Below are 27,776 nucleotides of genomic sequence, written 5' to 3'. Positions count from 1 at the left end.
GATGGTTTGTGGAACCCTGGGGCTCACTTATCCATACAGTCCCTGACTGAGACTGAGCGACAGTAAACAAATGATGTGAGCGCAGCAATGAAGCCCGGTGATGTTTCTTTTATGTTTATTAGAAATACAAAGGAGAAGCAAATGGGTATTTTCCATTTGTACAAATGATGTCACTGGAGGAGTCATGAGGCTTGACTATTCGTGCTCATTGTCCCATCGCAGTCATAATATTCAATTATACAATTCACACTGTGCAAGGAAAAGCAAAATGCTTCGTACAGTTGAACAAAAGTAGCAGAACATGGAGATAAGCACCAGTTCAGGCAGTATTAACTGGAAAACAGGACACGGAGTAGGCTATGTCTGTCTTTTTTAAAAACTCATACTTGAACATTCAGAATTAACTTAGTAACCCCGAGTTCACAAACAAATCGTGCTCGGCTCCCCGATATTCTGCACTGTGAATGGCAGATACAACCACAACAAGGTCTGTAGATTTCTCGGGAACCCATCCAGATATTAGTGACCGCCTTGTGTCACAAAATTTTGTTTCCTTCACAAGGGAGTCCGAATCTTCACTCTTCAAGGTCCAGCCTCAGAAGCAGAAACTTTTTGTGAACTTCCTTCATCCCACACTCAGCTGCACTGGGCTTCTGTCTTTTAACCCCTTTTCAAAAGGTTTGGAGCCACACTCTCTGGGACCGAACTACCTAGAGACTGCGAATGACGGTACTTGTGTTGCTGGAAGCCATTTCTTTTCTGCAACACTCCCAGTTCCAAACTACAACTAACCACCTCCCTCAGCAAAAAGAAATTTAAACCAGAAAATCTCCTTAAGCTCTCCCCAGGAGCATGATGATGTAACCTGTCCTGGGCTATAGTCACACTCTTGAGGATTCTTCCTCTACAATTTCTTCTCAGACCAGATTTCTGTAAAACTTGCATCATAATTTAGCTCTAAATTACAGATAAAAACATCTCCCTCAACTCTATTTCTTTGCAAGCAGCTTCACCACTAAATCTCTGCCTCTCCAGCCAAGCAATTCCACATTTTTTCATGATCATACATTTGGAGATGTTAACGTCTAAAAGAAACAGTGCCCTAACCTTTCAGGAGTAATGGAATTGAAGATGCACTTTGTTTTACATTTATCCATTTTGTACACATAAACTTAACTCGAAAGAACAAAAGCTGTAGAGTAAAGCACATGAACCATTAGCTACATACTCACTGCACCCTGAAGGAAAACAGTCACTCGACCTGAAACATTAACTCTGATTTCTTTCCACAGATACTGCCAGACCTGCTGAGCTTTACCAACAGTTTCTATTTTGTCTCAAATTCATTTCAAATCTTTTGCTAAGTATGACATTGCTTCCCACATCAGGTACTCATTCTACACATCAAAATCCAGCTCATTTACTGTTCAAGTATATTGTAACGCTGACCCTCATCTGATTACAGACTGAGGGACAGGTCACATTATCCAATCCTAAGACTGAGTTGAAACAGTGAAGTCTCTGGTAACATGGATTCCAGAATAATCTTTTTATTTTATTTATTAATTTATGGGATGAGCACATTGTAGACTAGGGTAGCATTTATTGCCCATCCCTAATTGCTCAGAGGGCAGTTCAGAGTCAACCACATTGCTGTGGGCCTGGAGTCAAATGTAGTCCAGACCAGGTAAGGAGGGCACTATCCTTCCCTAAAGGACATTAGTGAACCAGATGGATTTTTACACCAATTGACAATGGATTTATGGTCATTATTAGACTCTTAATTCCAGACTTTTCAGAAAAAAATTGAACATTATCTGGGTCTCTGGATTAACAGTCTAATGATAAAACCACTCGGCCATCAGCTCCCCTGGGAGCAGGTGGATGACAAATCCATCTAGAACATAGAACATAGAACAGAACAGCACAGAACAGGCCCTTCAGCCCACGATGTTGTGCCGACCATTGATCCTCATGTATGCACCCTCAAATTTCTGTGACCATATGCATGTCCAGCAGTCTCTTAAATGTCTCCAATGACCTTGCTTCCACAACTGCTGCTGGCAACGCATTCCATGCTCTCACAACTCCCTGTGTAAAGAACCCGCCTCTGACATCCCCTCTATACTTTCCTCCAAACAGCTTAAAACTATGACCCCTCGTGTTAGCCATTTCTGCCCTGGGAAATAGTCTCTGGCTATCAACTCTATCTATGCCTCTCATTATCTTGTATACCTCAGCGAGTTTTGAGAAGATTTGTAGCTCAGGTTGGGATTCTGGATGTGAGTTTGCTCGCTGAGCTGGAAGGTTAGTTTTCAGACGTTTCGTCACCATTCTAGGTAACATCATCAGTGAGCCTCCGACAAAGCGCTGGTGTTATGTCCCGCTTTATATTTATCTGGTTAGGTTTCCTTGGGTTGGCGATGTCATTTCCTGTTCTTTTTCTCAGGGGATACCTCAATTGTATACCTCAATTAGGTCCCCTCTCCTCCTCCTCCTCTTCTCCAAAGTAAGACAATCCCTGGCCTATCAGTGGTTTACATGGAGGGAAACCACCTCCTCTCTGTGAATCTGATCAAATGCATATTACATCACTTAAAAGCTCAGACAATCAGACAGCATTTTGTAAAATGGCATGATTCTAGGTCCCTTTTTTCCTGTTAAACTGTAAAATACTTTGTAGAAACCTTCAGGTTAGAAACTTTTCACAGAAACAATGTTAAACTGGGCAGATTCTCAGCCACGTGTTACAGACTGTTGTACTGAAGAAAGGATACAGTTTCTCTGTGAATCCACATCCAGTGAAAGTGTGCAGGTAAATCTTTGTATCTGCGCTGTAAAATGAAACAGTCCCGGTCTCATAACTGAGACAAACACCGATTTTTGTGGGAATCTCACCAGCTTGGATATCGATTGTATTTTCAGCGTTTGCCTGAAATTTATCCCCAGCCCTACCAATCGTCCACAGCCCATTCTCTGCTTTCACTTGGATTTCTTTCTTCCTCTCCACAGATAGTGTGGCTACTCCCACAGTCCAGTGCTGATTCCCCACCACCTCCACCTCCCAGTAGTGTGAGCCTGAAGTAAATTCTTCTGATCCCAGCACTGATTCCAAGACTGTAAACCTCTCTTCATTGTTGTCGACGCTCAATGCTGTCTGGGTCAATCTCACCTTCTTCCGATCTTTGGACACCTCAAGCTTTGGGTTTGCTGTTTCTGCATCCAGATTTACAGGGACTGGAAATAGAAAGGGAAAAATCTGAGAGGTTCAGTTAAATCAATCAACACTAATGACTGAAATCCAAAATGAAGCCAGGGTTATTGGAACAAAAATCATGTTCAGGAGAACAAAAACTTGTAATCTGTATCACTCCTGGCTGATAGACAGATGCCTGAAAGCACTTTACAGAGAGGAAGCAAACCGGGAAAAACAGGATTTCAACAGGATGTCTTTTAAAGGGATAGCAGAAGTATAGAAACAGATTTGAGGAGAGATTGCTGCAGGGAAGGTTGTGATGGATAAAAGCTGCCTCTAAAATTTCATCTGACAGGCCTGGAGAGAGCAAACCTCAAGTTGATGAAAATTCGAGTTTTAGTGGCTGTGGAGTTACAGAAATATAAAAGGGTCAGTTCTGGTAAAACTCAGAGAATGCAAAATATTCTGATGAAAAGTCATTTGCTAGAACCTCAAGCTTTATCTTCCCTTTACCACAGCTGTTGACTCATCTGCAAAGTATTTTCATCAGTCTCTGCCTCATTTTGTTGTTAGAAAAAAAACTGATCTTGAAATCCAAACATCTTTGAGGTACAACAGTCTGTGAGCAGCAGAATTTCACACCCTCACTTTTTAATCTCATGACTTTACCACCAAGACAGAAGGCCAGTCCTGAGTCCGTTTCCAATTCCACCAAGTCTAATCCTGGCCCACTGCAGTGAGTGAAGATATTTTTGACTGCGCTATCAAGGGGGAATAATTTAGCAATAGCCTGCTCACCGACGCTCAGTTTCAGTCTGTTAGGATGGCTCTGCTCCAAGCTTCATTGCAGGTTTTCTCCAAACATGAACAAAAAGCTGAAATGCAGAGGCAAGCTGAGTGCAACTGTACCTGAGATCAAGGCTGTACTTGACAAAGTGTGGCACCAAAGAATCCATGTAAAATGGAAGCCATTTCGAATCAAAAGGGCAGGATTGTTCATCGTTTGGAATCATTTCCTGTCCAAAGGAAGTTGGATGTGGTTGCTGGAAATCAATCATCTCAGCAAGAGACATCACTACAGCAGCTCCTCGGGGAAGATACTTTCGAATCAAGCTGCTCAGAGATGTGATGAAACATCTCTTCCTCGACCCAACCATCTTTAGCTGCCTGGGGTACAACACTCAGCACTATTCACCGCTCCTCAGATACTGAAGCAGTCTGCATCCATATGCAAGTGACCTGGACAACATCCAGGCTTGAACTAACAAGTTATTTTCATGATATAGAAGTACCAAGCAATTGCCTACATATCTCCTCTTAACATCCAACAGCATTGCCATCACCGAATAACCATCAGCTTTATGCAATGTGACCACCAGCCACAGATGCACCAGTCAAACAAATACTGTAGCTACAGCTCCAGGTCAAAGGTCAGTATCTCATGCCCTGACACTCCAAAGCATCGATGAAGAAGCTTTCAGGAGTCTGATGGATACGCAAGAAGTTCAATATCATCTGGGATAGATTCGATAGAAATAGGAGGAACTGTGTCTTCACCAGGTAGCCCTGGCCACCCAGCATTCATCTTGAAGATACAAGTGGGGCCTGAGAAGGTCAGGAGTGCCTGAGAGTGTAAGTATTGTGAGAAATCTCCTCACTGAGGCCTGAAGAAACATTTACTAATAGCTTCAGAACAGCTGTACGTTGAGTGAAAATCTTTCCTGTTGGGTAAGACCAATGTGCAATCAAGGATCTCTGACACATGGGAGAATCCAGCAACGAACCCGATTCCTATAAACCTCTCACATTGAGCATTCAGATTGGAAATCCATAGATACTGGCTGGCCCTCTTCAACATAGCATTGGCATTCTTCTTAACTCAGTGAGGAGCCACACGATGGGAGAGCCCAGAGATACCTGGAAAAATGCATGGCATGATCCTGAACTGTGGAAATGGAGTACCATTCCCTTCCACCCTCTTCCATTGGGCAGAAGATACAACAGTTTGAAACCACATAATGAACAGACCTATCATATATTCAAATTGATCTTTCTCTGCAGCTGTAGCATTTTATTCTGCATTTTGTTCTATTCTCCTGATGTACTTAGGTACGTTATAATTCCCCTGGACAGCTTGTAAAGCAATACTTTGCACTGTACCTCAGTACCTGTGACAAAAATAAATCTAATCAAATCACCGATACTGGGATCCCACCACTTCCCTTTGGGATCAGCTCCTCATTCATTGCGGTGAATGGTCCAGTGACCACCTTCCTACAGAGACACAGACTTTGAAACCGTTACTGCTCTGACATTTACAGGTCACTGGGCCTGTGACGATAAGCCCCCTCTGGTGCACACTGCTGTCTGCATACTGGTAGCAGTGCGTACCACACACGAGGTACACTGCATGCACTCACTCAGCTTCCTCCTACAGCAGCCTCTCAGAGTCACAATGGCACAGACAGTGGTGATTTAGCCTTCATGTCAATCCCAGCTCTCTATAAAACAATTCAGTCAGTTCTATTCCTCCATTGTAATCCCCAAACCTTGCAGCTTTACTCGCATTATGTGTCCATTCAATTTCCTGACAAACCCCTGACCCCCACCACCTTGGAAGACAATGGAAGCAGATGCATGGGGTCATCACCACCCGACAGTTACAAGGCCCCTCCTCACACTCAGACACCATCCTGAATGGGAACTATACTGCTGTTCCTACACTATTGTTGGCATAACATTCTGGGAATACACCCCTGACAGCTTCGTGGGTGCATCAACACCACGTGATCTCCCATTGTTCTAGGAGCCTGTTCAACTGCACCTCCTCAAGGGAAATAAAGGATGGAAAATAAATGTACACATTCCAAAAATAAATTAAAATGCAGCGAAAGATGACTGGACCTCGGACCATACCCAAGGAACAGGTGCAATGTCCTCAGGCTGAATTAGATCAGGAACAGACCAGGAGTCACAGGATGGAAAGGATAAGAGTGACAGACACTGAACTATATGAATTATACCTGTTAAAAATACAGAAATCTTCCAACTTCAGAGCTGGTTTTCTGAGTTCACATTGCTGGCCTGTGAGTCGCCCAATTGTCATGCAGATTGGAAACTGCATCCATGCTGCTCTTGATCTGCCATTCATTCCCATCGATAGACGGAAAATTGTGGGCAGTGTAGCAGCTATTTCCCAATCGGTGCTGCTGGGGTTTGATACCCTGATGCAGCAACAGGAACCCAGAAAGTTCCCCTGAAGGATGCACATTGTTACTGGAGAGTGACAAGAGAAGGTGGCTCAGGGATAAAATCCCTTGTAGTTACTCTTCCATAAATACTCATTGTGATAGCATAAGGACCTTACCTTTGCACTTCGAAATATTCTTCCAATCTGAAATCAGAAACAAGAAACCAGTGAAACCGGGGAAATCAGCATGTATATAATTCCACAGAAGAAAATGGCACGTGAACTTTTAACTGCTGGCTGTGAATTGGAAGGCATTAGCCTGAAAATGTTGAGAAAGTTAAGCTGCAGTCTGGGCGGTAAGGGAAGAATTTCCTCATTCCGGTCTTTAATCTTTTTCAAAACCATTTCAAAGTTTCACACCAATAGCAGCAGTGACATGTTACATCCTACTCCCGTGTGGGGACACAGAGAAAGCTGAGACAGGTCGCTTTATATAATCAGTAATGCCACTGGCACACAAGTGCCAGGCAATGACCATCTCTCAGAAGTGGGCATTTAATCAGCTGCACTGACAATCAACATTCCCACCATCACTGATTGCCAACCAACAACATCTTGGGAGTTGATCATTCGCCTGAAACTTAACCAGACCAGCGACATAAATACTGTCACGATGAGAACAGGGAAATCTGCTGGCAGTGACTCAGCTCCTGACTGACCAACGTCAGTCAAACACCTACAAGGAATGTGATAAAATATTTGCCAATTACGTAGAGATGTCCTGCAACAACAACACCACTAAAACTTGACCCTTTGCAGGGCCAATCGACCTGACCTTTCAGAACTCAATCCACCACCTTAAACATTCAGTTCAGCCCGTACTGATGGACAACGGCAGCAGTGTGTCCCAGCTATAAGATGCATTACTGTAACTCACTGCACCATCAGTGTTCTCTGATAACTCCCTCCAAACCTACAACCTGTCTCACCGAGAAATACAGGTACAACAGACTCACTGAAACACCTTTCCATACCACGCACCATGCCGATTTGGAACCATGTCACTGTTCCTTTACTGTCACTGCATTAAGATCCTGGAACGCCGTTCCTTTCAGCCCAGTCTGAGTCAAATGGACGGGGCCTGTGGCTTCTTTTTCAGGATTCACAGCCTAAATAATAGAACCTTTAGAACGCCTCCCTACCCCGCCCTCCATCCCTCCATTGCTTCCCCCACTCCATCTTGAGGTGAACAGTGAGGTGAACAGGGAGGGCCAGATACCACCTGGATCTTGATGCCTGTGTGGGGGCATGGACTCAAAGGAGTGGGGAGCATACAACCCCATCTGGTGTTTAAGTGATCCCAGTCGGGGGTTCCCACAGTTTGGGAAGTCCTGCTCCAATCTTGACTCCCTTAATGCACTGCAGGCTGCTCTCCCAGATTTTACCTTCTATAAACTTAAGGTCATGGAGAAGTTTGCTGCTGTGTTTTAACGTGCAGCAAATCTCAGTCACTATCAGCCATGTCCTCACTGACCCACATTTCAAGACAAACAGTATACCGTACCTGAATCACTGACAGATTTCCACCGACCTAAAAATAGAAATCAAGCTGTTAATACACTTCATTGATTTGGTTGTCACAAACACTAAATTATTGGTAGGTACATCAATATGATACTCAATCCATGTGATACCAATGTGATACCACGATGCCTACAGCGGTTTTAGAAGGCATCTCATCACCGCCTTCTCAAGGGCTACTAGGATTAGCAATAAATGCTGACCCAGCCAGTGATGTCCATGTCCCACCGTGAATTCAAACAAAGGTTCTCCGTATTTGAAGTGGTTTGAGTGTTGAGATCTTACCCAAACAGGTGTTAGCCTCGATTCTGTTGTATCTCTTTCACCTCTGAGGCGAGAGGTTGTAGATTCTCCTCCAAACATCTCAGCATGTCATCCAAACTGACCCTCCCAGTGCAGTGCTGAGGGACTGCTGCACAATCAGAGGTGTCATCTTTCAAGTGAGATAACATAGAACATAGAACAGTACAGCACAGAACAGGCCCTTCAGCCCACAATGTTGTGCCGACCATTGATCCTCATGTATACACCCTCTCATTTCTGTGACCGTATGCATATCCAGTAGTCTCTTAAATGACCCCAATGACCTTGCTTCCACAACTGCTGCTGGCAACGCATTCCATGCTCTCACAACTCTCTGCGTAAAGAACCTGCCTCTGACATCCCCTCTATACTTTCCACCAACCAGCTTAAAACTATGACCCCTCGTGCTAGCCATTTCTGCCCTGGGAAATAGTCTCTGGCTATCAACTCTATCTATGCCTCTCATTATCTTGTATATCTTGTTAAACCGAGCCTTGTCTGCCCCATCAGTTGGACATAAAACATCCCGTGGGACTGCTCTGACGATCCGTGGGATTGTCCCTGGTCAACATTTTTCCTCAGCCAACATCACAGCTCACGCATTGCATCACACTCTGTTTGTGGGACATTGCTGCAGAATTTCTCACAATGAAACAATGAACACACCTCGGAAACATCTTGTTTCTCAAGCGTTTTGAAACATCCTTTCATGATACTGTACAACAACATCATTCTTAATGTAACCCTTACTTTTGTACAGGTGAATATACATCAGTGTTACTATATATCTTCTAAACAATGACATTTATTCATGAGACAGTTTCTCTTATAATAATAACACTAATTACACTAAGGATGCTACACTTCCCTGGGCAGCTCCGTCATGTCTTGCTCATGTGGTCTTTTCTTCACATCTGGCCTGAGAGAGTAAACCTTATCTGGTTATTCAATCACAGGACATCATTTTTTACTGGATACAAGGCACAGCACAAACAGAAGCAAAGGAAAATTCTGCTCCTCTCTCTCTGAGCATTTCCATTTTGACTAAAATATTCAAGACTGCTATTTCCCAGCTACTTTCACATCATACAAAATGTAACCGACTCAAAATGTTAACTTTCTCTCTTCACAGCCGCTGCCTGACCTGCTCAGTTTCTCCAGACTTCCAGTTATCCACAGTTCTTCACTTTACTTCAGTCACACAGGGCACTCTTGTTTTCTTATTTTGCCTTTCATTGATTCACCACAGATTGAGGACCTCACCACAGGATTTAGGTTCTAAATGTGGTAGGTAATGCTGATTTGGTATCGCTGCTAGACTAGTAATCCTGAGATCCAAGTAATAATCCTAGCACAGTACATGGTAGCATTTGATATTTAAATACCTGGAATTAAAAACCTCATGATGGCATGAAGCAATTCTTACAAAAAACATCAGTTTCACTAACTTCCTTTAAAGAGGAAATTCTGCTGTTCTTATCCAGACTGACCTACAAGCAGCTCCAGGCCAACAGCAATGTCACCAACTCTTAACTGCCGTCTGAAATAACTCGCAAGCCTCTCAGATGTAACGATCAGTAACAGAGTCATTGAGTGATCCGGCATGGATACAGGCCCTTCAGCCCAAACTGGGCCATGCTGACCACGGTGCCTGCTCAGCTAGTTCCAACTGCTCGCATTTGGTCCATATTCCTCTAAAACTTTCCTATCCATGTCCCTATCCAAATTTTTTTTACAACGTTGCCATTGTACCTGCCTCAATCACTTTCTCTAGCAGCCCATTCCATACACAGAACACTGTGCGTGAAGAAGTTGCACCTCAGGTCCTTCTTAAATCTTTCCTCTCTCACCTTAAATCTATGCCCTCTAGTTTTCAATTCCCCATCTCCCAGCAAAATGACTACATGCATTCATCCCACCTATGCCCCTCATGATTTCATACACCTCAGTAAGGTCACCCGACCATTCCTTTGAACATAGGACAGCAAGTCCTATCCTGACCAAACTCTCCCTAAAACTCAGGCCTACTAGTCCTGGCAACATCCTTGTAAGTCTTGCTTGCACACTTTCCAGTTTAACTCTGTCTGTCCTATAACAGGGTGACTAAAACTGTACACAATGCTCCCAAGTGCAGCCTTACCAACGACTTACACAACTGTTACATAACGTCCCAATTCCCATACTCAGTGCCTCGGCTGATGAAGACCAGCATGTTAAATGCCTTCTTCACCACCCTGTCTACCTGTGACGCCGCTTTCAGTAAATTGCGTACTTACACTCCTAGATGCCTCTGTTCAATAACACTCCTCAGGGCCTTACAATTTACTGTTTCAGTCTTACTTGGTTTGACTTTCCAAAGTGCAACACCCCACACTTATTTGTATTGAATTGCATTTATCCATCCTCAGCCCACTTCTCTGTCTGATCAAGATTCCTCTGTATTTTTGATACCCTTCTTCACTGTCAACGATACCTCCTAACTTTGTAACCTCAGCAAATTTACCAGTCATGCCTTATACATTTACATCCAAATCATTGATGTAAATAACAAATAACAAAGGTCCCAGCACTGATCCCTGCGGCACACCACTAGTCACAGGCCTCCAGTCTGAGAAACAACCTGCAACTGTCACCCTTTGCTTCCTACCATCGAGGCAATTTTCAATCCAATTAGCTAGCTTTCCCTGGATACCATGCGACCTAACTTTCATGACTAGCCTGCCATGCAAAACCTTGTTAAAGGCCTTACCAATGACCATATTGACAACATCCACTATCCTACCATCATCTATCCTCTTGGTTTCCTCTTTGAAAAACTCTCAAAGATTTGTCAGATATAACTTCTTGTGCATAAATCCATGCTGACTATCCCTCATCAGAGCGTGACTATCCAAATGTTGGTTGATCCTGTCCCTCAGTATCCTCTCTAATAACTTGCCTACCACTGATGTCAGCCTCACTGTCCTGCAGGTCGCTGGACTATCTTTGCTCCTTTTCTTTAACAGTAGAACAACATCAGCCACCATCCAGTCTTCCAGAACCTCATCAACGGCTAAAGATGCAGCAAAAATCTCTGCAATTTCTTCCCTAGCCTCCCACAATGTCCAAGGATGGACTTGATCAGGCCCAGGGAATTTATCTAACTTAATGCGCCTAAGGCTGCAAACACCTCCTCTCTGGTCGTATGTATGTGGTCAAACACGTCCCACTTATTCCCTTAGCATCCACGATTCTCTCCTCAGTGTTGACTCTATTGAGGGGCACAGATAGGATGAATGCATAAGGTCTTTTTCTGAGGGATGGGAAATATTCATTACAAATCTCCCCCATCTCCTGTGGTTCCACACATAGATGGCCATGCTGATCTTTAAGAGGACCTATTCTCTCCCTCGCCAGCCTTTTACTCTTCATATGGCTATAGAACCTTTTGGGATTATCTTAAACCCTTATCTCCTTTATTCATTCAGGTGATGAGGGTGTTGCTGGCCAGGCCAGCATTTATTGCCCTTCCCTAATTGCCCAGAGGGCAGTTAAGAGACAATCACATTGCTGTTGGTCTAGAGTCACATGTAGGCCAGACCAGGTAAGGACGGCAGTTTCCTTCCCTAAAGAGCATGAGTGAACCAGATGGGTTTTTCCGAACAATCAGCAATGATCCGTGGTCATCATTAGACTCTTAGTTCCAGATATTTATTAAATTCAAATTGCACCATCTGCCAGGATTTGAACCCAGGTCTCCAGAACATTATCTGGGTCTCTGGCCCACAGTCCAGTGACAATACCACTGCACCATTGTAAGCTCAATATCTGCCAGATCCAGCTCATACCCTCTTTTTGCTCTTCTGATTTCCCTCTTAAGAGTGCTCCTATACTTTTTATACTCAAATAGGGATTCACTTGAGCCTGATAGCTTAAAATGGAATGTATGCCTTCCATTTCCTGACCAGAGCCTCAATATCCTTCTTCACCATGGATCCCCAAATCTGACAGCTTTTCCCTTCACCTTAACAGGAATGTACTGTTCCTGGACTCTTGATATTACACTTTGAAAAGCTCCCATTTGCCACACATTCCTTTTCCTTCAAACAGACTCACCCAATCAACCTCTGCTAGATCCTGCAAAAGGCCACAAAAATGGTCCTGCACCAGTTTAGCACCTTAACCTGTGGACCCCATCCTATCTTTTTCCATAACTATGACGGAGTTACGGTCACTGCAAAGTGGTCTCCGACTAACACTTCAGTCACTTGCCTGAACCTGTTCCAAAGAGATGGTCCAGTGTTGCACCCTCCTGAGTTAGGACCTCAACGTATTCACTTACCAAACTTTCTGAGACACATTTGAAAAATTCCACCCCATCCGGACCTTTTACACTCTGGGTGGTCAAGTCAATACTGGGGAAATTAATATCTCCAACTTATATTATCTATTATTCTGACAGGTAACTGCAATCTCTCTACACATTTGCTCCTCTAGTAACCACTGGCTGTTGGGCGGGGGGGGGGGTCTATTACACAGTCCCAACAGAGTGACCATCCCCTTCTTGTTTCTAAGTTCTAACCATATGACCTCATTTGATGACCCATTTGGAATATCTTCTCTAAGCACTGTTGTTATGTCCTCCCTTATCAAATGGCAGCTCTCCTTCCTCACTTACTTGGACTTCTGTCACACCTGTAGCTTTTGTATCCTGGAACATTGAGGAGAGAGTCCTGCCCTTCTCCCAGCCCTGTTTCTGTTCTGGTTGCAATATCCCAGACCCCACAGCCAATCAATTCTCTGAGCTCATCGGCCTTACGTCAGGCCTCATGCATTGAAATAAATGCACTTTAAACCAGAAGCCTTTCCTTTCCGTTACTGTATCCCCGGCTATCCCAAATAGTAACTGTGCTCTCAATGGCTAATGTATTTACCCCTGATTTCTCAACGGTCTCTCTCTTATTCAGAGTCCCAAAACTGTGTCAAATTAGTTTAAACCCTCCTGGGTAACAGGAACAAAATCTCCCCCCGAGGAGAGAGGTACAAGTGTAACCCGTCTCTCTTGTACAGGTCACCTCTAACCCAGAAGAGATCTGAAAACCCTGCCCCTACACCAGCTTCTCAGCCACGCATTCACTTGGTCTATCTTTCTATTTTTACCCTCACTGGTGCGTGGCACTGGGAGTAATGAAGAAATCACTGCCCTTGAGGTCTTGCTTTTTAACTTCTTACTTAACTCCCTGGGTGCACTTTGCAGGACACCATCGCTTTGTCTACTTATGTCATTCATACTGTTGGCAGATACCTTGGTAGAATCCAGGTTAAATCTATGAAATATTTCTCATAAGAAGGGAGATATTTAGAGAGGATAGGAAATAGATTAACTCAAGGTGTCAGGGTTTTTGTGTGAAAGGTCCAGACCAGAATTATTCGTTTAGAACCAGGGAGGTGTTGTGAAGCTGACAGTGTTTGAGTTCAATTGTGTTACTAATCAAGGATCAGCGACCAAAGACCAGGAGTTGAAAGAAAACATTACGTCAAGTCTATAGATGTGACTCAGAAAGGATTCTTGTGGTGTCTAAGATAGTAAAATGATGCTATTGGGATCAAGAAGATTGTATTCTTAATTGAGCATTTCTAAAATTTTCAAACTGTGTTAAATGTAAATACATTGCTTCATTCTATGTTACCATCTCTTGTATATTACTTTCTTTTATCTTTGGAACCAAATCTTCAGTATTGTACCTTTATGGTTCAATGAATGACCACATCATTAAATACAAGGAAGAAGCAAACAATGATCTATCAAGCGGGATTTTAGTCTGTAAAAACATCAGCGAATCTCAGCAACATTTACCTCAAAAATGGCAAATTTTGCAAGGGTACTGCTTATATGGTAAATTGTGCACAAAGTAATTTTCAGTAAGACTGCTTAACAGGCATTATTTAGCAGTTAGATGTGCCATCTGCACGTCAAAATACCTAGGCCCCTGGCTGGAGGACAAATATTTCATCATTTCTTACCGTATTGTTCAATCGTCTTGTCATGCCGCAGTTCTGAAAGAAATCCATTAAATATAAATTGGAATTAAAAATAAATGTGACTTAATTCAACTGACATACTTGCACTTACTACGAACTAATAGCATTCATTTCAATTTGAAACAAACCCAGATTAGCACTTCTTCAGTGTAACACACACCAAGCTCTATTTAGATGGTAAAGAGTTAGACTGTGCTGCGTTTCATGTTGTATTATACAATGAAATTGGCTTCTTTGTACAGAAGATTGATGAGGAGGTAGAAGAAAATTAAACAAAAAGATCTTTTTTGCAGATATGGGAAAAAAAATTGAAAACAATGAGATAACAAAGTGTGAAACTGGAGGCACACAGCAGGCCAAGCAGCATCTTAGGAGCACAAGATGCTGCTTGGCTGCTGTGTTCATCCAGCTTCACACTTTGTTATCTCAGATTCTCCAGCATCTGCAGTTCCCATTATCTTTGAAAACAATAATATTTGATGAAAAAAAATTAAAACAAAGGGATCTCTCAGACATGCTGCTGGCTTCATTAAAACAGCAATCTCCTCCCCTCCCACTGTGACCAAAACTTTCATGACTGAATTATCACATCTATGGTGCAACACAAAAAATACAAACAAAAAGACCCTGGTTCAGTTTTAACATTTTCCTTAAGTCCCGAATCTGTCTCCTCCATTGTCATTGAATTTGAGACTGTACCTTTAATATTTCTGAGTTGTTTCACATCCCAAAGGATCCCAGCGATTAAAGTAATTATGAGAAGACAGAGCACCACAGATAAAAACACCAGCCAGCCTGAGACAGATGGGAAGAAGTCATCTGCAAAGTAAATGGCAGTTAATCAGATACTTTTAACTTCTGACCTCTTCCACTGTAATCATCCTTTTCAAATGACTGATTTTAGCACAATTTCGAGTTTATGGCCCCATGCTGAAGGCTGAGGTTTCAAACAAATAAGTGGGCAGTTAAAATTGCCCATGTCACTCTCTTCTCCTTGAGTCACTTGGATCCCATCAACCACGGCTTTTGCATGACTGTTTACTGTGCTACTAACTCAACTGGCCAAAGCTGGCCTCTTTAAACATGTGGGTCAAAAATGGGCAGTGCTATTGGACCCAGTGCATGATGAAGTGGAAATGTCACTGGGGTCCAAGAGAATGTTCTGGGGATACAGGTTCAAACCCAGCACAGCAGTTGATGAAATTTAAATTCAACAAATAAAACCTGAAATTTGAAGCCGGTCTCTATAGTGGTGACTGTAAAGTGAACATCAATTATTGAAAAAACCCATCTGTTTCGCAAATGTCCTTCAGAGTAGGGAAATCAGCCATTTTTACCTGGCCTGGCCTACTTGTCACTCCAAACCTACACTTTTAACTACCAGCTGAAATGGGTGAACAAGCTACTCAGTTAAAGGGCTGTTAATTGATGGTCAACAAGTTGACAACTATCATTTTGATGCAAGAATCCAGACTTATTCAAATTTTACCACACTCTTTGTGCTATTATCAATTTACGGCATAAAGTTTTTTTGTGCCTTTTGAAATTTATTGACAAACAGACAAAAGGCATCAAGACGAATATCATCTACTCCTAGAGCACTATTAATCGGGTGAAAATTACTCGTAATCTGCTTGTATTTGTCTATCTTTCAGGACAGAGAGCTGTCAAGAACTGTATAATGTGGATTTGCACATTCCAAGGTCCAGGGTCCCTGCTGGGAGCTTGGCACATCCATTGTTAAGCTCAATGGAGAAACACCGCAGAGTAAGGCCCTTCCATTAAAGGCTTTTTAAAAATCAACCTTTGCCAGGTTGTTATTACACACCTCTCAAATAGGTGGGACTTGAAATCAGATCTTCTGGCTCAGAGGTAGGGGCACTACCATCCAAGAAGTTGGATCCCACATCAAATTCCTCAAGTTCCTTTTTTTGCTACTTGTTTCTGGGATATGGGCGTCGCTGGCTGGGCCCAGCGTTTGTTACTTGTCCGCATTTGACCTCGAGAAGGTGGCGGATGAGCTGCTTTCTGAAACCGCTGCAGTGGACCTGCTATGAGTTGACCCATAATGCCATCAGGGAGGGAATTCCAGGATTTTGACACAGTGGCAGTGAAGGAACGGCGACATATTTCCAAGTCAGGATGGCATGTGGTTAGGATTGGAGCTTGAAGGTAGTGGTGTTCCCATATGTCTGCTACCCCTTGTCCTTCTAGATGGAAGTGGTTGTTTGTTTAGAAGGTGCTATCCAAAGATCTTTGGTGAATTATTTTGTAGATAGTACACACTGCTGCTACAGAGCGTCGGTGGTAGAGGGAGTGGATGCTTGTGGATGTGGTGCCAATCAAGCAGGTTGCTTTGTCCTGAATGGTGTCAAGCTTCTTAAGTGTCGTTGGGGCTGCACCCATCCAGGGCAAATGGAGGTTATTACATCACACTCCTGACTTGTGAACTGCAGACACTGGACAGGCTTTAAGTAGTCAGGAGGGGAGTTACTCCCACAGTATTCCGAGCTTCAGGCCTGCTCTTGTAGCCACAGTGTTTATGTGGTGAGTCCAGTTGAATTCCTGGCCAATGATAACCCCCAGAATGTTGACAGTGCGGGATTTAGCGATGGTAACATCATTGATTGCCAAGGGTCGGTGGTTAGATTGTCCCTTATTGGAGATGGTTATAGCCTGGCATTTGTGTGGCACAAATGTCACTTGCCACTTGTCAGCCCAAGCCTTTATATTGTCCAGACCTTGTTGCACTTGAACACGGGCTGCTTCAGTGTCTGAGGAGTCGCGAATGGTGCGGGACATTGTGCAATCATCGGCCAACATCCTCACTTCTGACCCTAGGATGGAGGGAAGGTCATTGATGAGGCAGCTGAAGATGGTTGGGCCTAGGACACCACCCTGAGGGTCTCCTGCAGAAATGAGCTGGAGCTGAGATGATTGACCTCCAACGACCACAACCATCTTCCTGTGTGTCAGGTATGACTCCAACTACCAGAGAGTTTTCCCCCGATACCCGTTGACTCCAGTGTTGTTCGGGCTCCTCAATGCCACACTCAGTCGAATGTCACCTTGATGTCAAAGGCTGTCAGTCTCACCTCACTTCCGGAATTTAGTTCTTTTGTCCATGTTTGAGCCAAGGCTGGAACAGGATCAGGAGCTGAGTGACCCTGGCAGAACCCAAACTGGGCGTCACTGAGCAGGTTATTGCTGAGTCGGTGCTGCTTGATCGTGCTGTTACTGACACCTTCCATCAGCTTACTGATGATCGAGAGGAGACTGATGGGGCGGTAACTGGCCGGGTTGGATTTGTCATGCTTTTTGTGTACTGGACAAACTTGGGCAATTTTCCACAGTGTTGCAACTGGACTGGAACAGCTTGGCCAGGTGAGCAGCAAGTCCTGCAGCACAAGTCTTCAGTACTATCACTGGAATATTGTCAAGGCCTGTAGCCTTTGCTGAATCCAGTGTCTCCAACCATTTCTTGATATCACATGAAGTGAATCGAATTGGCTGAAGACTGGTATCTGTGAAGCTGGGAACCACTGGAGGAGGCTGAGATGGATCGTCCACTCAGCAATTCTGGCTGAAGATTGCTGTGAAAGCTTCAGCCTTATCTTTTGCACTGATGTGCTGGGCTCTTCCATCATTGAGGTTGGGGATATTTCTGGGCCCTCCTCCTCCAGTGAATTGTTTAATTGTCCACCTCCATTCACATCTGGATGTAGCAGGACTGCAGAGCTTAAATCTGATCTGTTGGTTGTGGGATCACTTAGCTCTGTCTATCACTTGCTGCTTTCACTGTTTGGCGTGCAGGTAGTCCTGTTTGGTGGCATCGCCAGGTTGATATCTCATCTTCAGGAATGCCTGGTGCTGCTCCTGGCACACCCTCCTGCACTCTCCATTGAACCAGGGTTGATCCCCTGGCTGGATGGCAATGGTTGAGAGAGGGATATTCTGGGCCATGAGGTTACAGATTGTGCTGGAGTACAATTCTGCTGCTGTTGATGGCCCACAGCGGCTCATGGATGCCCAGGCTTGAGTTGTTAGAGCCGTGTGAAGCCTGTCCCATTTAGCACGGTGATAGTGCCACACAACACGATGGAGGTTGTTCTCAATGTGAAGGTGGGACTTTGTCTCCACAAGGACTGTGCGATGGTCACTCTTACTGATACTATCATGGACAGATGCAACTGTAGCTGGCAGATTGGTAAGGATGAGGACAAGTATGTTTTTCCCTCTTGTTAGTTCCTGCTCCACCTGTCGCAGACCCTGTGTAGCAGCTATGTCCTTTAGGACCCGACCAGCTGATCAGTAGTACTGCTGCCGAGCTATTCTTGGTGGTGGACATTGAAATCCCCCACCCAGAGTACATTTTGTCCCCTTGACACCCTCAGTGCTTCCTCTAAGTGTTGTTCAACAGGGAGGAGAGCTGATTCATCTGCTGAGGGACGATGGCATGTGGTAATCAGCACGAAGTTTCCTTGCTCATGTTTAACCCGAAACCATGAAACTTCACGGGGTCCCAAGTCAATATTAAGGTCTCCCAGAGCAATACTTTCCTTATGTATACCTCTGTGCCACCACCTCTGTCCTGTTGGTGGGACAGGACATAACCAGGGATGGTGATGGTGGTGTCTGGGACATTGTCTGTCAGTTATGATTCTCTGAGTGTGACTATATCGGGCTGTTGCTTAACTCGTGTGTGAGGCAGTCTTCCCAACTTTGGCACTCGCGCCCCCCCCCCCCCCCCCCCCACCAGGTGTTAGTGAGGAGGACCTTGCAGGATCAACAGGGCTCTTTCTGCCGTTGTCTTTTCCAGTGCCTAGGTCGATGCTGGGTGATCTATCTGGTGTCATTTCCTTGAGACTTTGTAGCGATTGGGACAACTGAGTAGCTTGCTAGGCCATTTCAGAGGGCACTTGAGAGCCAACCACATTGCTGTGCGTCTGGGGTCACATGTAGGCCAGACCAGGTGAGGATGGCAGATTTCCCTTCCTAGAAAGACATTGGTGAACCAGATGGGTTTTTCCAACAACTGGCAAGGATTTCATGGCGATCAGTAGATTTTTAATTCCAGGCATTTTTAAAAATTTGTTACTGAATTCAAATTCCACCATCTGCTGTGATGGAATTCGAATACAGTTCCCCAGAACATGAGCTGGGTTTCTGAATTAATAGCCTCGCAATAATACCATCAGGCCATCGCCTACTTCTGTCTGCACCAGAGAAATGTTTGACATGAAATCCAAATGTATACTGTAAATGTAAACTCAAATTGTAAATGCAATGAGGTACCTCAGAGTGTGACACTGTAGTCAAAAGCGAACTCCAGTGCACCAGTAAATTCCATCTACTATGTAATTTGCTTTTCTGGATTTGACAAACAGCAGTGTTTATTTTGAAAATAAAGCTGTATTTGATCATTTACTGACCTGCTATCTGGATGTCTGCTTTTTGTTCTTCTTTCAAAAGATGGTTATGTGTGAGGCACTTGAAGTTGTTTGTTGGATCTTTTGTTACAATTACACTGCTCTGGACATTTACAAGACCTTTTGAGTCACGTCGATTGTTTATTTCAGACTTTGCTGTTAGGTTCTGTCCACTTCCACCAGTCCACGATATCTGGGGCTGCGGGAACCAGCCATTAGATTCACACACAAGCCGAATTCCATTTTTATGGTAACCATCGACCTGGATCCAGTGCTCACGTCCCACTGCTACAATAATCGAAAACTCTTTTAAACATTTCACAAACAATTCTTAACCCACAAGTGATGTTCATTTACTGTTATTGAATGATAATATAGTCCTGAGTATTTCTGTGACATGATTCATACGATGTGTACGAAATTTCATCACAAAATGTATTTTTAATCTACTGATCCAAAAATTAAAACAAAAGGGAATCCAAATGTCTCAGATATAGTTAGAGGAGGGGTTGGGCTGATAAGGGATCACAAAGGAATCCATAACAAAGACAGAAATTGCTGGTGAAACTCTGCAGGTAAGGCAGCATCCGTAGACAGAAAGTAGAGTTAACGCTTGGAGTCTGGTGACTCCTCATCAGGACTTTGTTTCAGATCTCCATCATCTGCAGTTTGATAATAAAGGGATCTGTGCCTGGAAACAACGGGCACGGCTGAGTTATTTTCTGAGTGTTACGCCAAAGCAGAAGATCCTGATGAAGTCACAGAGAGAGGAGAGGTAGCTGAGACATAGATGGGCTAAAAATAAATAAAAGAACAACTATTCACTCGGCTGGCTGAACTTCGACTGATAAATCACTGTAACCAGATAGGATACATCCAACATTACTGAGGTTCTGCCATTATCCTCCAGTCCTGCTCAGCTGTAGTTGAGGCTCAAGAGAAGTGGAGATGTGCAAATATTGTACATCTGTTTATAGATGTATGAATTTTATAGTTCAGTCCATTTAATCATCTTGTGGCAGGAAGTCTTTTAGAACTGATAATCTGGGAGAAAATTAACAGTTACTTTGATAAATCTGGATCACGTAAGGCAGGCCAGCTGTACCTGTAAAGGCAATCAGCATTTAACTTTATTAACTCATAAAATAATTCAACAAGAGAGCCTTGATGAGGGCATTACAATTGAAGCGGTGTATTCTGACTTTCATAAGCACTGTGAGGAGCTCAAAGTTCACTTTCACTGAGTCTTGCTTCTCCAGTGCACTGACTCTGATACTTGAGGGAATCTGAAGTGTCTCAAACGTTGACCTGTTTCTAAAAGTGAGTCAAGTTTTGCACTTGGCATTGAAGTTAACTTTATCCTTAATTTACAGGTTCCTTCAGAATCAGAGGCACGAGCTGCAGGCAGCCACACAGTGAGCAAGCGATTGATTGGGCCTCGTAAATTAGAAGCTGATTCAGCTCTTTGAAATCGTGGCCAGATTGAACGCAGGAGATTTTGATCCATGCAGAACCAAAGTTGTTAGAATACAGTTTCAGGGAACTCCACTAAGAAAATGTGGTAAATCAGCAATTTTCTCACACTGACAGACAAGGCATCGTTCTGATGTTTGAACGAAAGGCAAGGAGTGACCTGAGACAGACAAAAAATGTCAGTAAGACCCAAGAGCTGAGAGCTGGAGGCATGAATTAGGTCAGCAGGTTGGTGATTGGTTCGGAGTGCCTTTTATTCTAAAATTAGGGCCGTTATTTAAATTAGGGCCATTGCAACTGAAACACTGCATTAAACTTAAAGCCTGACATGTTAATACCATTCAGTGATGTGTTTGTATTAATTAAATACAACTTGATGAAGACAGCAAGACAGCTGTGTTGCAGATGTTGGTGAACATCAGTGTGATCCACAACAATGTCATGTGCAGGAAGGGTCTGCAGCTCAAGGAATGTAGGCTCCGAACACTGCAATGCATCAGGGATGAAGAATGTAAGTTTGACACTGTCTCCGGAGGCTGATTTGTTCCATGGTGAGGAACAGAATGGTGGAAGGAGGAATGAGGCAGTTTAAACATCCAGAAGGTAACATTGAGGGATGAGCCTCAGTCCATGTACCTGTCCAACAGCTTTGATGGTTCTTGCAGGGGCTTTAGGGAGCATGAGGAAACTGATGACAACACCCAGGAAGAGAGTACCATTGAAGTGGGGGTGGACTGAGATACAATTAGTTTAACATCCCATTGTAAAGGATTCCCTCGCAAAGAGTGATTATAACATTACAGAGTTTCATACTGAGATTGTGGTTTTTCACTCACAGTCTTAAACGCATTTATAAAGAAATGAATACAGATTGAGTTGAAGCAGACCATCTGCAGCGAACTAAGGTAATTATGGACAGTGTCAAATTGAAAGTAAATACATTCAATGCTCCAAAGATTCACTGGAGGACTGAAGGTCAAGAACATTTTAGAAATCAGCAAAGGATAACTATAAAAAAGGTAAATTTTCAAGTCCAAGAAAAATATGCGAGAAATACAAAAACATATAGCAAGACTTTCTATAAATTTACACTGTAAGGCAACACTTCTAACTGTCAATGTAGCCTGGAATTAGCAAAATCCTAATCATCGGGGAAGGAGTCCTGTCCATAATGGAACAGATTTGGTCAGTCATGACTGCCCTTGGATATCAATCTTGGGGATGAAGAGGGAGGAGTTAGGGAAACGTCTTTTCACTCCCATGTTAGAAGGGAAGGCTGGGAGGCCGGAAGTGCAGTGGTGATTTGGCAAATTCACCCATTTTGCAGCAGCCATTTTGTGAGCAGCAATGGATTGAAGCTCTAAAGAGAAATGTCAAAATTCCAGGATACTTCCTGCAAAGTCTGTACAGATCTGTTTTGCACTGCTTGTCTTTACTCATAGATAACTTGTGAATAAAGTATACTTCTGAAATTAAAACTGGAAAAAAAACTCTTTTGGCTACCTCAACTTTCACCAAATCAGCTTTATGCAGGTACATCATCCCCTGCTACTGCAATAATACAGCCTGCAAATTTTTTTACTGCAAGTGTTTTCCTGATGAAATGTACAATATGTTGTTCAATGTTCTAAGTAAACGTTTTCACTAGATAAATAACTACTTTCATAAAAACAACTTGCATTTTGACTGAAGTATCAATTTGATATGGTACTGATTTGTCGTAGATGTGTTCACTCACCTCCAACTTTTAGCTCAATCGTAGTTTCTTCAAAAGCTGTTTTGTCATCAACTGTGCACAGGTATTTCCCCTCGTCAAACACCCTTATGTTCTTTATTCGAAGAGAAACATTGCCTTTGGACACTTCATCTTTAAACAGTTCAGTCCTTTTCTTGTAATCCTCATGCTGAGCAGCAGTGTTGTCTTGCCCGTTTCTGTATGAGTGAACCGGTAACCGAATGCCTGATTTAAACCAGCGCACCACCATGTTGTTGGCAAATACCTTCGGCACAAGGTAACATTCCAGGACAGCATCTTCACCCACAACGGCTACCACAGGACGGCCTGGGCCACTCACTCGGAAGTCACCTGCAGAGGTGGTGTCTCATTTAACTACTGTAAATCTCAAATACATCAATCATTACACTTTAAAATCACTGTTATGAGGTGACACTTTTAATCAAACAAACAAGATTTCACACGATCATTGTTAATTTAACCAAAACATGCAGAAATGACGCAAATTAGCTGGTATATTGTGGCCAATTAATCTATAAATTACATACTAAGTAGCTGATACAACAAAGCTCAAACTCACAAATTGGCAGGCAGTCACTCAGTGTAAATGGTCCAAATCACAGCTATCACCTCTTGCAAAGCCTAAGAGCTCCTCAGGTAGAATTCCAGTTCCTTCTTTTTGGGTGTACCCACCAATCTTCCTCTGGCAACAGATCCCTACCAGAGCTCCCTGGGCACAGATATGGCCAGAACAGCACATTCTGGACCTCCCTCTCTAACAGCATTGTGGATCTACTGACCGCCCATACACTGCAGCAGTCCAAGAAGGTTGCTCACCACCATCACCTACTAAAGGGGGCAACTAGGAGCAGACAGTAAATGCTGGCTCAGCCAGTGATGCCCATGTCTCCTTCCTAACTAAAGAAAATGTCTGAGACTGTGTCACCTGGTTCGAGACCCCTAGCAGGAGGAACATTGCTTCATCCTTCCTTGTCAATCCACATTGGAATTGTTCATGTTTGAATAAGTTCACTCCAGGAAATACAGGCCAATGATCTTTGCTCATAGGACAATCCTTCCATTACAGGAATATTTTTTGCTGAAACTTTGTTGCACTCCCTCTCTGCAAATATCTTTCCTTAAGGTCATATCGTCAATACTCTGATTGTGGCCTGCGCTTGCATCTAATAAAGCTGCGTACCGAGCACATGGCCTCACACAATTAAATAAAAAACAAAATTAGAAGTGAGTGGCTCTGTGGCTCAGTGATAAGCACTGCTGCCTCACAGCACCGGGGACCCAGGTTCGATTCTAGCCTCAGGCAACTGTCTGTGTGGAATTTGTACTTTCTCCCTGCGTCTGCGTGGGTTTCCTCCGGGTGCTCCGGTTTCCTCCCACAGTCCGAAGATGTGCAGGTTAGGAGAATTGGCCATACTAAATTGCCTGTAGTGTTCAGGGATGTGTAGATTAGGTAAGCTAAAGGCATGGGTTTGGGTGGAATGCTCTGAGGTTCGGTGTGGACTTGTTGGCCCGAAGGGCCTGTTTTCACACTGTAGGGATTCTATAATTCTGTGAAGGTAAGGAGACTAGATCTGACCACGTGGACCCAGTCAGAGACCTGATCGTATTCCTGCCAATGTCCACTTTTGACGGAGCCAGAGGTGAATACAAAACTCTTCCTCAGTCTCTGCCCACTTCACACAGCTTTTCCCCACCCCAACATCACAGACTCCATTGTAACATGACGAACACAGTAAATAATGTTGTTTCATATCACACAGAAATAAATTTGTGATCTGTTCAGATTTGTTTAATTGATATGTTCTTGTTACATTCAAGTATATCTGAATCTGTTGCAAAGTAATCTGTAACCAATCAACCTCTTTCAAATATACAACAAGAAATGCATGTTGCAGCCAGTGGGGAGAAAGAAAATACTTCTAGCAACAGCACACCAATCACAGTCACAGATTCCTTCAGCACAGAAGATAGCCATTCAGTCCACCGTATCTGACACAAGGGAATACACCAGTGTAATCTCCTGCCTTTTCCCTATATGCCGGAGTACCATTACTATCCAATATACTCTTGAATATCTCAATTGAATATCCCTCCACCACATTTCAAGGCAGTACATTCTATAGCCTAACCAGTTGCTGCATGATAAAGTTTGTTTCAAATCAGTTTTTTTGTCTTATTTACTAATGTACCATTTCTACACTGCTCATTCTTAAACTTAGTAAACCATCTGAAAATTCCTAACAGAATATTGATTGCCTGCATTGAATAATTGTGGTCATGAACCGTATAATCTAAGATGGTTATACGCCAGAGGGTTAGATAGGGTGGAGAGGGAGAGCCTTTTTCCTAGGATGGTGACGGCGAACACGAGGGGGCATAGCTTTAAATTGAGGGGTGAAAGATATAGGACAGATGTTAGAGGTAGTTTCTTTACTCAGAGAGTAGTAAGGGATTGGAACGCTTTGCCTGCAACAGTAGTAGATTCACCAACTTTAGGTACATTTACGTCGTCATTGGATAAGCATATGGACGTACATGGAATAGTGCAGGTTAGATGGGCTTCAGATCGGTATGGCAGGTCGGCACAACATCGAGGGCTGAAGGGCCTGTGCTGTGCTGTAACGTTCTATGTTCTATGTCAGATACACAAATCCATGGAGACGCACATTAAGATTCTCAACTGACTTTGCCATTCTTGTGTCACTTCGCCTACACTACACTGTAATCAACTTTGCAGAGGATGCCTCATTCTCATACCAAAGTCTGTGTATGCATCAACGTGGTCTATGATGTTCAGGAGTAACTGTCCTTTTAGTTGGGATTTCTGAGGGTCAATGCGTGTCTGAACTTAACTCACCCAGTGAAGCATTAGCATCTGAGGATCTACAACATACATTTCCATTAGCTCACATCGTTCAGAACACCATAGCAAACCATAACCTTGGCTTCCTTGCAAAGGTGAAGAGTCCAGCCACATTGTGTGACAAACTCACAAGTCAATTCATTGTGAATCAGCGTGAGGGATACAGCCAGGGTGCAGCTGTGTCGAGCTTTAGTAAGGCCACATGTGGAATATTATATTCAGTTCTGGACACCGCACTACCAGCAGGATGTGGAAGCTTTGGAGAAGGTACAGATGTTGGCACAGTCTTCATGGGCCAAAGGGCTTGTTCCTACGCTGTACTTTTCTTTGTTCTTTGGATCAGGAACATGTCGCTGTCATTGTGCGCGCCTTCTGACACAGTCCACAGAATTTCTGCTGACTCATCTGAGATGGAACCAGCACTGAATGGATTCCTCCAGGCGATGCTGATCATGAGGTGACATGAGGTGTCACCAAACCCAGCAGCAACAGGAACCTCCAACCACTGAGCCACCAGGGGAACAGCCACAATTTCCCTGAGAGGTGGGCACGAATGTAAGTGAAATGATCAGCCTCCTCCCTATCAATATCGACAGCTGTCAGAGTCCAAGTACAGGCTGAGACTGAGGAGGTCCTGGCTATCATCACTGAGCTGTCATCCATGTTGTGTCTATACCCTCTGTGGGATATTCTGGACACTGAACAGCTGGGAAAACGGCAGCGGTTTCTGAGGGTGAGGATACTGTCAGGGAGGAATATCACCAAGGCCATGATAGGTCTAATACATGAAGGCAGTCAGATCCCTGTTGATACCCATTTCCAATAAGTTTGCGTTGGGTGAAGATATCACTCAGTTTTGTTGATTTCTGTAGCTTTAAAGACAAGCAGCCCATATTTCCTGACAAAAACATGGCTGACCTGATGTGGTGTCATGTTCAGCCTTTCCTGTCAGCGCCATTACCTCCGCTCACCTGTCAGTCAAAAACTGTACCTAACTCAACTATCTTAAAGACTCAGCTTCCACAACCTTCTGGCAAGGAAATTCCACACTCTAAACTGTCCCTAAGAAATAAAAACATTCTCATTGCCATCTTAAAAGGGTGAGCCCTTAATCTTAAACAGTCTCTCTCACACAAGAGGAGATGTCAGCCAGGTATCTGTTGCATTCAGTCCCTACAACATCTGATACATTACACAATAGACACTGTAATTGCAGTTCATCTGTTGAGTTCATTTCAAGAAAATGCCAAACTCTCATGTGTTAAAACAGCAAATAAAGCAAAGCAACAGTTAAGGTCTCAAATATTCACTCAATAACGTACTGTTCCAATTTGATACCTGGTTGATGTGTTGTATCCAATCAAAAATGATCAAATGTTAATATATTCCTTACCATACACAGAGCATGGAATCCCAAACAGCAAAAGCAGGATGAGGTGAACTCCTTCCATCTTTGTGGGGTCTCAGCAGAATAACCAGGCCTGATACACAAACAAAATACAGCTGTCATTCAGTGCCTTCAATCTTTGTTTCAGAGTATAAACCTTTCATTGTTCAATACGCCATGTATCACAAACCTCCTGGACATATTCTACTGTCCAGATTAACGCAATTCTTTGATATTCCTAAAGGTGTAATTATTTTTTCTTTAAATTACATCAAATTTTAAATTTCATCCCTTTCATCCGAAGGGAGGCGGAGGAAAGTGGAGAGGAATTGACGGATTGAGGGAGGGAGAGAATTCCGGACCTGAGGGTCCAAGCAGCTGGACTCACTGCTCTCGACGGTGCAGGCAGAAAACCCGAAATGGGAAAGAATGGAATCGGAGAATGGACTCAGCACAAGGGAAACTCTTCAATTAAAGTTTATGTCGGGAAATGAAGCGTCACAATTGTCTCCGGGATTGAATTATTTGCCTTTAAACAGAAACCCCAGTGGGTCATGTTCCATCTCATGGCCCTCAC

General features: G+C 43.5%; 2 protein-coding genes across 2 annotated transcripts in view; both read right to left on the bottom strand.

Annotated features, from left to right (window-relative positions):
- The window catches only part of LOC132206244 (butyrophilin subfamily 1 member A1-like), an 85,478-nt gene that overhangs the window by 57,305 nt on the left and 397 nt on the right, over positions 1-27,776 (bottom strand). The gene's annotated exons all lie outside the window — the stretch shown is intronic.
- Positions 99-27,414, bottom strand: LOC132206271 (butyrophilin subfamily 3 member A3-like). Its single transcript, XM_059639749.1, has 9 exons — positions 27,390-27,414; positions 27,206-27,293; positions 22,932-23,279; positions 19,724-20,008; positions 14,991-15,110; positions 14,274-14,306; positions 7,951-7,977; positions 6,564-6,590; positions 99-3,237 (listed from the first exon to the last, which is right to left on the bottom strand). The coding sequence occupies exons 2-9, from the start codon at positions 27,261-27,263 to the stop codon at positions 2,720-2,722; spliced, it is 1,416 nt and encodes a 471-aa protein (XP_059495732.1). The 5' UTR covers positions 27,264-27,293; positions 27,390-27,414; the 3' UTR covers positions 99-2,719.

The sequence above is a fragment of the Stegostoma tigrinum genome, chromosome 34, assembly GCF_030684315.1.
Source record: "Stegostoma tigrinum isolate sSteTig4 chromosome 34, sSteTig4.hap1, whole genome shotgun sequence".
Classification (NCBI taxonomy): Eukaryota; Metazoa; Chordata; class Chondrichthyes; order Orectolobiformes; family Stegostomatidae; genus Stegostoma; species Stegostoma tigrinum.
The sequence above is the reverse complement of the archived record's forward strand: the minus strand, read 5'-3'. Positions and strand labels throughout refer to the sequence as shown.

What these genes read in the sequence shown, in the direction of transcription:
- LOC132206271 (XM_059639749.1), bottom strand. Translation starts at nt 27,263, where the DNA reads ATGGAAGGAGTTCACCTCATCCTGCTTTTGCTGTTTGGGATTCCATGC. An exon ending in GATTGAGCTAAAAGTTGGAG is followed by an intron (nt 20,009 to 22,931) that starts GTGAGTGAACAC and finishes CGATTATTGTAG; the next exon opens with CAGTGGGACGTGAGCACTGG. An exon ending in AGCAGACATCCAGATAGCAG is followed by an intron (nt 15,111 to 19,723) that starts GTCAGTAAATGA and finishes TTTACTTTGCAG; the next exon opens with ATGACTTCTTCCCATCTGTC.